At 40.4% G+C, this 13,968-nt stretch overlaps 1 protein-coding gene across 1 annotated transcript in view; it reads right to left on the minus strand.

Annotated features, from left to right (window-relative positions):
* ttc38 (tetratricopeptide repeat domain 38) overlaps nt 1-11,408 on the minus strand; it is a 46,858-nt gene extending 35,450 nt beyond the window's left edge. Inside the window, exons 1-2 of the mRNA XM_072552238.1 lie at nt 11,276-11,408; nt 3,844-3,921 (exon numbers count right to left, since the gene is read on the minus strand). Of these exons, the coding sequence (XP_072408339.1) occupies nt 3,844-3,921; nt 11,276-11,305 (108 nt within the window). The 5' untranslated portion in view covers nt 11,306-11,408. The remainder of the gene's footprint in view (nt 1-3,843; nt 3,922-11,275) is intronic.
* Between the last annotated feature and the right edge of the window lie 2,560 nt (nt 11,409-13,968).

The following is a 13,968-nucleotide window of genomic DNA, read 5'->3' on the forward strand; positions in this document are numbered from 1 at the left end:
AGGGCAATTAGTGATTTGCAATACCCACATATACTGAATAATTATATTTTAAATGTTCTTTAATGAAATCCTCAAACTGCCTCAACTTGTGGCATGCCAGCTCTGGGCTTACACTCACAGACACATTTTGAAGCTAGATGTATGTGCTAACATGAAACTTTTTTGTGAATAATGGCTTGCTGCTAACCACAAGGCCACAAAGGCCCTGTTGCTCCAGTAACATTGACAGCAATCCATTAGTGTCTGGTACTAAACTAGGCCCCAGTTCAAAAGTTATATTCTTCCACAAAAAAGGCATCCTTCAGAAGAAGCGTTGCCACTAGATGAAACCACAATTGTTTGATGCTTTTAATTCTGCTTCACTGCTTATTTAAATTAACCCTCTCTCAATCTCCAGGGGATTAAACTGCATTTCGGACATTGGCTTAGATTTCTTCATGGGATGACACTCTCTTCTTAACACTGTTGCAAAAGTCAGAATCCCTGCTTTTATTTGTAAATTCTGCTGTGATCTCCCACGTGTTAATAATTGCATCAATACTGGATCATTCTGACTGTTTTTGCTTACAGCTTAATTGCCTTTGCTCAATTGCCTTTGCTGGCTAATCCACCCAATCTGCTCACCTCACTGGCCTTGTGGAAATGAAGGCCTGTTGTGTGTCATACCCATTGTGGTAAGCAATGAAAAACTTTTCTGTCCTGTGCTGCTTCTTGCCATCCCTTTCAGATGGTCTTTATTTATTTCAGTTTCCTCAAAGTGACCCTATTTTTATTTCATTTTTCAAAATTTTTGAGAGAGAAGCACTCATTTTATTTTTGTTGTTTATTGTGATCTTTATTTAATGAATGGTGCTGATACATAAGAATTCTTTCAGGTGGTTAACTTACATTTATATTTATGTAACTTTGTTAATTGACTTCTGATTAGTTTAATTAATATATCTCAGGAAGGAAAGTGACCATAAGAAAAAGGCCTGCGAGTGAGTGGCCAATGACAAAAAGATTTGAAAATTTTTTGAGGAAATAAGCGATGTACAAAGTCATTGCAGGAGTGAAGAACCAAAACACTACAGTACTTTGTATAGAAGAAAGAACTACACCTACTGGAAACTGAAACAAATATAGAAAATGCTGGGAAATCTCAGCAAGTCTGGCAGCATCCATGGAGAGAAATCAGAGTTAACATTTCAGGTCCTTTAGTACACTGTTTTAATTTATTCAATTCCCCAAGAGGTATCATTGCAGGTGATGGCAGCAATCTATGACCAAGCCACTCCAGAATATGTGAAAAATTGAGTATTGGCCACATTATTTTTCCACTTCATCATCCCAGGTTTGACAGTTTAGCTGAACAGAGGATTCACAGTCAAAGGAGATAGAGCAGTCAAAATCTGAGATTGGATGAACAGCTCTGTCTCTCTCGCATTTACTGTTCCTCCATTTACAACAAAGTAGTCCGTTCCCCTCTCACAGACTGACACAAGAATGCTGTTTTTTTTATCAGTCCTGTACAAGCACCAGGATATACTTTTAAAATCATGGATTTCTGAAACACCAATGTTGCAAAAGGCAGAGACTTCTCACCCCAATGAATGTCAACTTCTCTCAAAATTGTATTTTCTCCCATTTCTCCCATTCTGTATAAGATTGCTAAAAAGTAATAAATTAGCTCCTTTCACAACTTCATTTTTATCAGCCTTGTTTTATAAAAAAAATTTGTACTTACAGTCATAGAAATATACAGCATGGAAACAGACCCTTTGGTCCAAAGTGTCCATGCTGATCCTAAATAAATCTAGTCCCTTTTGCCAGCATTTGGCCCATATAGAGTCATAGTGATGTACAGCATGGAAACAGACCCCTCAGTCCAACCCGTCCTTGCTGACCAGATATCCCAACCCAATCTACTCCCACCTGCCAGCACTTGGCCCGTATCCCTCCAAAGCCTTCCTATTCATATACCCATACAAATGTCTCTTAAATGTTGCAAGTGTACCAGCCTCCACCACTTCCTCTGGCAGCTCATTCCATACACGTTGCACCCTCTGTGTGAAAAGGTTGCCCCATAGGTCTCTTTTATATCTTTTCCCTCTTTCCCTAAACCTATGCCCTCTAGTTCTGGACTCCCTGACCCCAGGGAAAAGACTTTGCCCATTTACCCTATCCATGCGCCTCATAATTTTGTAAACCTCTAGAAGGCCACCCCTCAGTCTCTGATGCTCCAGGGAAAAGATCCCCAGCCTGTTCAGCCTCTCCCTATAGGTCAAATCCTCCAACCCTGGCAACATCCTTGTAAATTTTTTCTGAACTCTTTCAAGTTTCACAACATCTTTCCAATAGGAAGGAGACCAGAATTGCACACAATATTCCAACAGTGGCCTGCCCATTCTCTAAACCCACCCATCCAGATGCCTTTTAAATGTTGTAATTGTACCAGCCTCCACCACTTCCTCTGGCAACTCATTCTGTACTCCCACTACTCTCTGTGAAAAAGTTGCCCCCTCAGTTCCCTTTTAAATGTCTCCTCTCTCACTGTAAACCTATGCCCTCTAGTTTTGGACTTCACTACTCTGGGGAAAATGCCTTATCTATTTACCCTCCATCCCCCTCATGATTATATAAACCTCTGTAAGGTCACTCCTCAGCCCCCGATGCTCCAGGGAAAACAGCCCCAGCCTGTTCAGCCTCTCCCTATAGCTCAAACCCTCCAACCCTGGCAACATCCTTGTAAATCTTTTCTGAACTTTTTCAAGTTTCGCAACATTCTTCCTAGAGAGGGAGACCAGAGTTGCACGCAGTATTCCAGAAATGGCCTAAGAAATGTTCTGTACAACCACAATATGACCTCCCAACTCTTATACTCAGTGCACTGACCAATAAAGGTAAGCATATCAAATGTAATCTTCACTATTCTATCCAACGATGACTCTACTTTCAAGGAAATGTGAGCTTGTATTCCAAGGTCTCTTTGTTCAGCAACATTCCCAGGACTTTACCATTACGTGTATAAGTCCTGCCTTGATTTGCCTTTCCAAAATACAGTACCACACATTTATCCAAAAGAAACTCCATCTGCCAATCCTTGGCCTCAGCTCTGATGAAGAGTTATCTAGACTTGAAATGTTAACTTGCTCTCTCTCCATGGATGTTGCCTGACCGACCGTGATTTCCAGCATTTCTTTGTTTTCAGTGCATATTCCAGCATCTGCAATAAATTGCTCCTAAATGGCAAGTATTGGAGACTATTCAGTCCCTTTATCCACTTTGTCATTCCACTAGATCACTGCTGATCTGATTTTGACCTCAACTCCACATTCTCATTTATCCTTGATAATTACTGACTCCCTTGAATTCTACTCAGCTCTTCTGACAATCCTCCTTGTCTCTTAATTGTAGTTTTTCTTCCCTCTTAAGCTTATTCTACTTTCTTGCTTCTCTGCACTGCTCACTCCAGTGTACCTCCATCCTCCAACCAACTCTATTAGACCATTTCATTTTTCATATAATGTTCCAATTTCAATCATCAGCCTGAACGTTCCCTGATTACTGTATTAAAAATGAATATGTGAATTTTGCTACACAATATGGATTAGATGTACTGAACAAAAAGTATAATCACTGATGGGATGAGGTGGGTCTAAACGGGGATCGGGAGCAGAATGTGGGCACTCATGTGAAGCACAAATACCAGCATTAATCAGTCAGCCAAATGGACAATTTCTATGCTGTAAATTTTGTTTAATTTTGAGTTTTGAAACTCCAGTTTTGATTACTTTTGAGTGTGGGAGTGCAAAAGATAATAGTCAATGGATTTAATACATTTTATTAAGGCTGAAGCCTTACCTGTGACAGAAAAGCATCATACATTTTGCAAGCCTCATTGCTGGTTGTGGAAAGGGGCAGACCAATATCCTGCCAGGCCTGGGAACAAATCAAAGTATGACATTACTAAATCAATTTTATTGCAAATATGAAGCAAAACTGTTTTGCAAAATAGGCAAAACTAAACATTGAGATGTCTGTGTACACAACAGTCGGCACCTGGAACAAATACAGAAAATGCCAGAACCAGTCAACAGATCAGGCAACACACGTAGGGAAAAGGGAGTTAATATTTCAGGTCAATGACTCTTCATCAGACTGGTGAAAGATAGAAATATAATACTATTTTATTCATGGAATGTGGCTAGGTCTCCTTTGAGCTAGTGAAGAAGGGGAGGGGAAAGATAAACTGAAGGAGAGGCCAGTGATAGGGTGAAGTGCAGCAGAGATTAAATTACAAAATGTTCAATGATACAAAAGCCTAAAGGACTTGTGATGTAAAGAAACAAATATTATATCCAGGTGATGTGTAAATGTTTCATAACAGCCACCCACATGCAATGGGAAAGCAATAAAGAAAAAGAGGAAACTTAACCAAAAAACAATAAACTTACTGGGGGCAGAGGCTATGATTTAAAATTGTTGAATGCAACATTAAGTCCAGAAGGATGTAGAGTGTCGAGCCAAAAGGTAATGTACTGTTCATCAAGTTGATGATGACCTTCATTGGAACATTGTATCAGGTCAAAGATTGAAAGGTTTGAATGGGAACAGTTTGGTTTAAAATGAGGATTTTATGCAGTATACATTTTAGTTTAAAATTCAGTTATTCTGGTATTTTAAGAAACTCTTTACAAACACATGTATTCTGCCAGCCAATCAAGGCCAAGACACCATTTCATGAATAACGCAGACACAATTTTAATTACCCCACATTTAATGCCATTCACCAAGCAAATTATAAATAGCAAAAGCCAGCAAAAGTATCAGAAGGCGCATTGAAATTTTGCAGTGATTAAAGAATAAGTGATTAGTAATCATTGGTGAAGGAAGAGTGATTTCTTACATTCTTCTGATATCCTTGTAGTAACTGTCAGTGTTTAAAAGTGGAATAATAAATGTGGTGTGGAAAATGGTGAGGCAAAATACATCCTAAATCTTATAAGTTAAACGAGTCCTTGGGTTTTAAACTGCAGAATTTATGAGTAACAGCTTATTCTTTTAAGATAAGAAGCACATTATGACACACCTCATTGACACCTGTTTAAAGCAACATCTGCAAATAGAATATCAAACTTTGAAAACAGAACATAATGGGGGTGGGTGCGCTTCGGCGGGTAGGTGTGGACTTGTTGGGCCGAAGGGCCTGTTTCCACGCTGTAAGTAATCTAATCTAATCTAAAATAAAATATTACAGCACAGCAACAGGCCCTTCGGCCTACCATGTCTGTGCTGATCATGATGTTATTCTAAATTAATCCCATCTGCCTGCACATTGTCCATTTGTCTCTTTTCCCTAGTAATCAAGTGTCGCCTAAATGCCTCTTGAATGCTGTTATCCGCTTCTGCCACCTCCCCTGACAGCATGTTTCAGGTGCCTACTACCCTCTGAGTGAAAATCTTGCTTCAAACATCTCTTCTGAATTTGTCTCCCTCATCTTAACCACATGTCATCAGTATTTGACATTTCCACCCTGGGAAGATGACTTGGACTATCCACCCTGTCAATGCCTCTCATAATTTTATATACTCCTACCCAGTTGCCCCTCGGCCTATCTATCAAAAACAAATCCAATTTTGTCCAATCTCTTCTTATAGCTAATACATTCCAATCCAGTTGACATCCTGATAATCTTCTTATGCACCATCTCCACATCCTTCTTATAGGCTGGCAACCAGAACTGCACTTAGTACTCCAAATGTGGCATAACTTAAGTTTTATAAAGCTATGACATGACTTGCCAATTTTTATACTCAAAGCCTTCCTTAACATCTTATCCACATGTGTTTCCACTTTCTGTATATTAGTATTGCTTATGGTCCTGCCATTTACTTTATATTTTCCTGTTGTATTTGGCCTTCCAAAATGCATCATCTCACATCTATTCAGATTAAACTTCAGGTGGCAAGGGTGCAAAATGGACTCTGAATGAGGGATTTCAATGTCCACCATCAAGAGTGGCTTGACAGCAGCATTACTGATTGAAGTGGTTGGGTCCTAAAGGATATAACTGCTAGACTGGGTCTGCGGCAGAGGTAAAGGAACCAACAAGATGATAAATGATACCTGACCTCATCCTTACTAATCTGCTGGCTGCAGTAGAATCTGTCCATGACAGTATAGGTATAAGTGACACCACACTGTCCTTGTGGAGATGAAGTTCCGCCTTCACATTGAGAATAACTTCCATCGTGTTGTATGGCACTATCACCGTGCTAAATGGGACAGACTTTGAACCTATCTAGCAGCTCAAGACTGGGCATCCAAGAGGCTGTGTGAACCATCAATAGCAGCAAAACAGTACTCCAGCATAATCTACAACCTTGTAGCCTGACATATCCCCCAGTCAACCATTACTATCAAGCCAGGAGGTCAACCCTGGTACAATGGAGAGTGCAGGAGGGCATGCCAGGAGCAGCATGAGGCATACCTAAAAATGAGGTGTTAACCTGGTGAAGCTACCAAACAGGGCTGCTTGCATGCTAAACGGCATAAACAGCAAGTGATAGACAGAGCTAAGCAATCCCACAATCAACGGATCAGATCTAAGCTTTGCAGTCTTCCACATCCAGTTGTGAATGGTAATGGACAATTAAACAACTCACTGGAGGAGGAGGCTCCACAAATGTAATGTTCCATGTTCCACATTCTAAATCCAATCCAGCCTATTACCCCCCAATCAGTCTACTCTCTGTCATCAGTAAAGTGATGGAAGGAGTCATCAACAGGGCTATCAAGCAGCACCTGCTCAGGCAACAACCTGCTCAGTGATGCCCAGGGTCACTCAGCTCCTGACCTCATTACAGTCTTGGTTCAAACATGGTCAAAACAGCTGAATTCCAGAGGTGAAGTGAGAGTGACAGCCCTTGACATCGAGGCTGCATTTAACCGAGTATGGCATCAAGGCGCCCTGATAATACTGGAATCAGTGGGTATCGGGGCAAACATTCCACTGGTTAGAGTCATACCTGGCACAAAGGAAGATGGTTGTGGTTGTGGAGGGTCAGTCATCTCAGCTCCAGGATATCTCTGCAGGAGTCCCTCAGGGTAGTGTCCTAGGCCAAACAATCACCAGCTGCTTCATCAATGACCTTCTCTCTGTCATAAGGTCAGAAGTGGGTATGTTCACCGATGATTCAGTGTTCAGCACCATTTGCGACTCCTCAGATACTGAAGCAGTCCATGCTCAAATGCAACAAGATATGGACAATATCCAGGCTTGGGCTGATAAGTGGCAAGAAACATCTGCACTACACAAATGCCAGATAATGACCATCACCAATAAGAGACAATCTAGCTACCACCCATGACATTCAACAGTATTACCATCACTGAATTCCCCACTGTCAACATCCTTAGGGTTACCATTGACCAGAAACTCAACTGGACTCACCACATAGACACAGTGGCTACAACAGCAGGTCAGAGACCAGGGTTACTGTGGCAAGTAACCCACCTCCTGACACCCCAAAGTCTATCCACCATGGACAAGGCACAAGTCAGGAGTGTGATGGAATACACCCCACTTGCCTAAATGGGTGCAGCTCCAACAACACTCAAGAAGCTTGACACCATCCAGGACAAAGCAACTCACTTGGTTGGCACCACATCTACAAACATTCAATCCCTCCACCACCAGCACTCAGTAGCAGCAGTATGTACAATCTACAAGATGCACTACAGAAATTCACCAAAGATCCTTAGACAGCACCTTCCAAACCCACAACCACTTACACCTAAAAGGACTAGGGCAGCAGGTACTTTGGATAACCCATTCCTATTTGCACCTTCTCAAGGGCAAATAGGGATGGGCTATCAATGCTGACCAGCCAGTGATGTCCCAGTCCCAAAAATGAATTTAAATAAAGTTATCTCGGGACTGTGACTTGAAAGAAGTTCTGGGATTTGCATGTTAATTACTCAAAGTCTGTATCCCCATTCTAAGTAATTAAAAACCTAACAGCAATCTAGGTTTGTTCAATATTTCACATCAGTTGTATGACACTTTGATCTTTTACTATAAATTCTGTGTCCTATGATCCTGCCCCAATAGCTACCTGACGAAGAAGCAAGCACTCTGAAAACTTGTACTTCCAAATAAACCTGGTGCTGTGTGATTTTTAACTTTGTAAGTAAGATTACTCTTCCTACTACTAGTTGGTGTTATTTTTCAGGAACTTAGTGTATGATAAATAAGAACACAGAACAGAGCCCTAAATACTGAAACTATGGGCGTGGTTACCTTCTCATGGCCAGAGGTTCTCTATAGTTTTTGCTTCTGAGATGTCCCATGTTACAAAAAGTTCACAGGCCACCCCTGACACAACACAACAATTTTTAAAAAAATTAATAGATTGCATTTTTGATGAAAAGAATGATGCTTGATACACTTATTTGGGGGTTCTACACTTGCAAGGTATAAGAAGAATTATTTTAGAAGGGACAAGCTCAGAATATCACAGACTATAGACAATATGAGAAACCATATATCCATAAATGGGTAGATGACAATGCTGACCATCCAGTTTAAAGTTCAATCTTCAGAAAGTCCTTAGAATTGACTGGAATGGAAGGTTAACAGGAAAATGAGTTAATGAGCCATAGGGTACCTTCAAAGAGGTGATCCGGGTACAGTCACAGCATATTTACTCAAATGGGAAAGGTAATAACAAACAGATCCAGAGTTTCCTGAATGATAAAGAAGATAGATATTAAGGTGAAGAAGAAAAGGTGTGCTTTTGACAGCATATGAGAGAGGGTCTGTGTGAGTGTGTGTGTCTGTAGGAGAGTGTGTGTGTGTGTGGCTGATAACCAAGGTCAGTACCCATGAGGATGGCCTCAACCTGGACACTGGATTCATGTCACACTACAGGTGACCCTGTTGCACTATACACACACACACACACAGACAGACGGACACATACAGTCACTCCCTCACACACCCTCTCACAGACTTATACCCCTTTACACTCAAATACACTCTCTCACAGACATTCATAACCCCCTGCGCCCACACACACACACACACACACACACACACATATAAGTTTGTGGGGTGAATTTGCACTTGCAGAATTACATTTTACTTTGCTCAAAAACTGCATGAATCCATGTAAGATTCTGTAAATCCGTTTTTTAGATTAGAATCAGTCTGATCATTGTGGCACAGACAGCCTCACAGGGAGCTTAACCCTTCAATACATTATCTGGGCTGACATGACACCAATTGTTAAAGTTCACTTGGAAATGTAACTTTTTAAAAAAAAAATTGTGATTTACATGTGAAAGAACTGATACTGACATGGTCATTCTAAAAGATGAGAGACTTAAACAATTCGGGTCTTTTTCAATATATAATTTCAGTTACATCACACTGGAAGCTTTTCCTATAAATTCTGCGTCTTACAATCTTATTCTCCACAACTACCTGATGAAAGAGCAGCGCTCCAAAAGCTAGTACTTCCAAATAAACCTGATGGACTATAACCTGGTATTGTGTGATTTTTCTATATTAGTGATCTGGGTCTTGGTATGCAGGGCGAATTGTAGGAGCAGAAAGACTGAAGTGTATATGCACAGATCACTGAAAGTAGCAGGACAGGTAGAGAAAGTATCAAGTAAACACACAGTATTTATTGTTTTATTAAAATGAGTGTGGAGTAGAAAAACAAGGGGAGGATGTTGAAACTGTATATGACACTTGTTAGATCTCAGCTGGAATACTCTGGACAGTTTCGGTTACAACATTTTAAGAGCTGCGGGCAATGAGTTCATAGAGAGAAGGAACTGTCCTGAAAATCATACAAACTACAGAGCTTGTGGAAAAGACATGCAGAATAATGAACCAAGACAGTAAATACATTATCAGAGCCAGAACAACAGGGAAGAAGTTTTGAACTGAACAATGTCTGAAAGTGAATTTACTGGTCTGAATTGTAAATTGGGAAAATGTTAACCATTTTGATATCTTATCTAAAATAATTTATTTCAATGGAATGATCCACCATAACACTTTCGATTGGTTTAACTTCACTAGAAACTTTCCACTACCACTTCTCCACTATTCTTTACAAATGATATACAGAGCTCCCGTGTAAAAGGCTCATAAAGCAAGAAAAGTAAAACAGAGGTGAAATATTGTCCTAAAACCTTCGTTCAGCTTTTACGTGTAGACTGATTACAAATCAACTTGCTTTGATTTTGATCACCGTAAGCCACTATCTCAAGCTACTTTTCTGACAAAGAGATCTTTCAGCAGATCAAAACTACTGAAACCATTTTCTTTCCAGATCAGAGGTCAGCAATCTACAGCTTTGAAGCTGCATGCAATTCATGAAGGATTCAAGTGCAGCTCCTGACTTAGAGCAATCAGATCCAAGAAGTGCTCATTGATTTGATTTGATTTATTAATGTCATGTGTACCTAAGCAGAGCGAAAGTTCTGTTTCTCATGCAGTACAGACAGGTCATAACATAGAAAGATCACTGGGTGATTGAACAGAACAAAAAATACTTTGTGTCACAACACAAAAAAGAACGGAGGGAGACAATATTTTCTCGGTTTTCGTTGACAACTTAAATGGAAGACAAGGGATTTGGGACTCTTTTGAAACAAAAACACAAATGCTGTATCACTATGTTATATCATTCCATTGTAGAATTATTCACTAAGAAATACTTTATGCCAAATATTCCTCTTGATTCAGAAATTTGAACAGAAATTCATAACTTTGCCCCCACCTTGTTATTCATTATTATTGGCATTTGACCAACAGCGTTGTGGCTCTTAAATTTAACAAAAATGCAATATCTTTTTTAAAAAATACTTAATATTGATATTGCCAAACTTTGTGCTGTGCCGCATCCTTTCCCGCGAATATCTCCGCTGTTACAATTATCTTAGACAGAAAAGAAAATAATGTTTGACTATGGCAAATCACCAGCGACGTAAACAGAACACATTTAAATGGTTGACTATGTTCTGGCAAAGGTATTTAAGTTACAGTACTACATGCAGATTTCAGATTTGGCTTCAAATAGCTCCTTTACTGCTATTCTCTTTGTGAACGTTCCGCTACTTATTCTGGAAGACGTCAACACTTTTCCGTCCAAAACTCAGACTTCTTGTGTTCATTGAATGTTGTAAAACACATCTGACCCTAAAATATGGTGCGGCCTTCTAAACTAATGTAGCTTTCTTTCCAAGCAGTTTATAGCTTTCTCTTCAATTTACCTTGCAGTCCCTTAGATTGGAATGCACCATCTTCTGTTCTCAATTGACTTGTTCGATTTCCTTGGAGGAGTGTCGTTTACCACGATCTACCAGCTGCTCTCAGCTCCGAGCAAACCGAAGTGTGTGAAAGAAGTCTGGCAGGCTGCTTAAATAGATTACTCTCCTCACCAATAGTTGGTGCTATTTTCAATAACTTACTGCTTGGTAAGTAAGAGTAGAGAGAGAGGCCTCAATTCTGAAAATATGGGCGTGGGGGTATTATCTTGGCCAGAGGTTTACAGTTTTGCTTCGGACATACACTTTTCATGTTTCAAAAAGTTCACCAAATTTACACAACACAACTTTTTTCTTTGAAAAATGTTTAGTGCATTTTAATGAAAATATAGATACTAGATTCACTCATTTGGAGCTCTACACTTTGCAAAATATAAGATTTATTTAGAAGGGACAAGCTCACAATATCACAGATTGTAAATAATATGAGAACATAAATGCACAGATGATTATGCTGATTATCAGCTTAAAGTTCAATCTTCAGAAAGTCCTTAGGATTGACTAGAATGGAAGGTTAGAAGGAAAATGAGTTAATGAACAATGGTATTGCTTAAAAGAGGTGATTCAGTTACAATTAGGCCATTCTTCAAATGGGAAAGGTAATACTACACAGACCCCGAGCTTCCTGAATGATAAAGAAGATAGAAATTAAGTTGAAAAAGAAAGTGTGCTTATGACAAGTGTCAAGTAGAAAGTAAAATTGAGAACTGAGGAATATCAATTCACAGGAGAAGTGAAAAAGCAAAAAAGAAAAGCACATAGGAATTATGAGCAAGGATTGGCACTCAACACAAACAGATATCCCTAAGTCCTCTACTGCAATTAAAATATTAAAAGAGTGGTTTTAAAAAAGGAGTACAGCTGATTCAGGATTAAAAAAAGGATGAATACCTAGATAGGTGGAGATAGAGCCCAAAGAGAGAAACAAAGTTGGACACATAAAAGAATGGCCAACCTTTCCCCAATATCCACTACAAACCCACTGATTCCCACAATTACCTAAATAATAGATTCTCATACCCTGCTTCCTGTGAAGATCCCACTCCATTCTCCCTGTTCCTCCATCTCTGTTGCATCTGTTCCAAAGTTGCCAACTCCAACAAGGGAGCATCTGAATTGTTCACCTTCCTCCTCAAGTGAGGTTATCCCAGTACTTCTGTTGATAGGGGCTTCAGCTGCATCCAACCCATCTCCTGCACATCCGCCCTCACCCACTCTCTTCCCTCCCACAACAGCAATAGAGTTCCCCTTGCCTTACCTACCATCCCTCCAACACCAACATTCGGGGCTCATTAGCTGCCATTTCCACCACTTCCAACGAGATATCACCACCAGACACATACTCCCCTCCCCTCCCTTGTCCGCCTTCTGCAGGGACCGTTTGTCCATTACACCCTACTCCATTCTTCCTTCACTCCCAACAGGCCCCCACAGCCCCACAGGACTTTCCACTGTAATTGCAGAAGGTGTGCAACACTTGTCCATTTACTTCCTCCCTCCTCAGTATCCAAGGGCCTAAACACAACTTCCAGGTGAAGCAACAGTTTATTTGTTCTTCACACAAACTAGTCTACTGCATTCTCTGCTCACAATGTGGTCTCCTCTACATTAAGCAAACGAAGCGTAGACTGGGTGAGCACTTTGCAGAACATCAACATTCTGGCCGCAAAAAAAAGACCCTGAGCTTCCAGTTGCCTGCCACTTTAACACACCACCTGTTCCCTGGCCAACATCTCTGTCTCAGGCTTGCTGCAGGGTTTCAGTGAATGTCAGCACAAGCTGAAGAACAAGATCTCATTTTCCGAATGGGAACCTTGGAGCCATCTGGACTCAGAAGTGAGTTCAATAACTTTAGGGCTTGAGCTTTCCCATGTCTTTACAGCAAACCCCACATATCAGACCTTGTTATCACATAGCCTGCTATTACACCCATCCATTGTTAGCCACCAACAGTTCCCCCATTAACAGCTATTCACCCTCCTTGTCAGATTGTTATCAACTCCTTTGTCTGTCCAACGGTTTTTCTCCCTCTTTGGGCTCTATCCCCACCTATCATTTACTCCTTATTCCCTCCCCGCACCCTATCTTCTGCATATCAACTCACATTTTTCTAGATACCAGCAGTCCTGAGGAAGGGTCACTCAACCCAAACGTTAACACTGATTTCTCCCCACATATGCTGCTGGACCTGCTGTGTTAAATGAATACTTTGCATCTGTCTTTACCAAAGAGAGAGATGCCACACAGATTATTATAACAGAGGAGGGAACTCAGGGACTAGAAGGATTCAAAATCGGTCGGACAGAAATATGGTTTGTAGCAGAGTTTTCCAGGGGTTGGTATTAGGGCCCGTCCTTTTCCTGATATATATTAGTGATCTGGATCTTGGTATTTGGGTGAGGGAGGACGGTGCAAGAGTATAGGGATCCGGGTGCATATGTGCGTATGTAATAGATCATTGAAAGTGGCAAGACAGACAGAGAGGGCAGTAAATAAAGTATGTGGTGTTCTCAGGTAAGCCCAAGGATTTGGTGCTCTGTTGAAAAAAGCATGTTGAATCAGCATGTTATATCATTTTATTTCAGAATTAATCCCTAATAAATACTTTATGTTCAAATGTTTCATCTTGATTCATGAAG

This window comes from Chiloscyllium punctatum, chromosome 32 (assembly GCF_047496795.1).
Source record: "Chiloscyllium punctatum isolate Juve2018m chromosome 32, sChiPun1.3, whole genome shotgun sequence".
Lineage (NCBI taxonomy): Eukaryota > Metazoa > Chordata > Chondrichthyes > Orectolobiformes > Hemiscylliidae > Chiloscyllium > Chiloscyllium punctatum.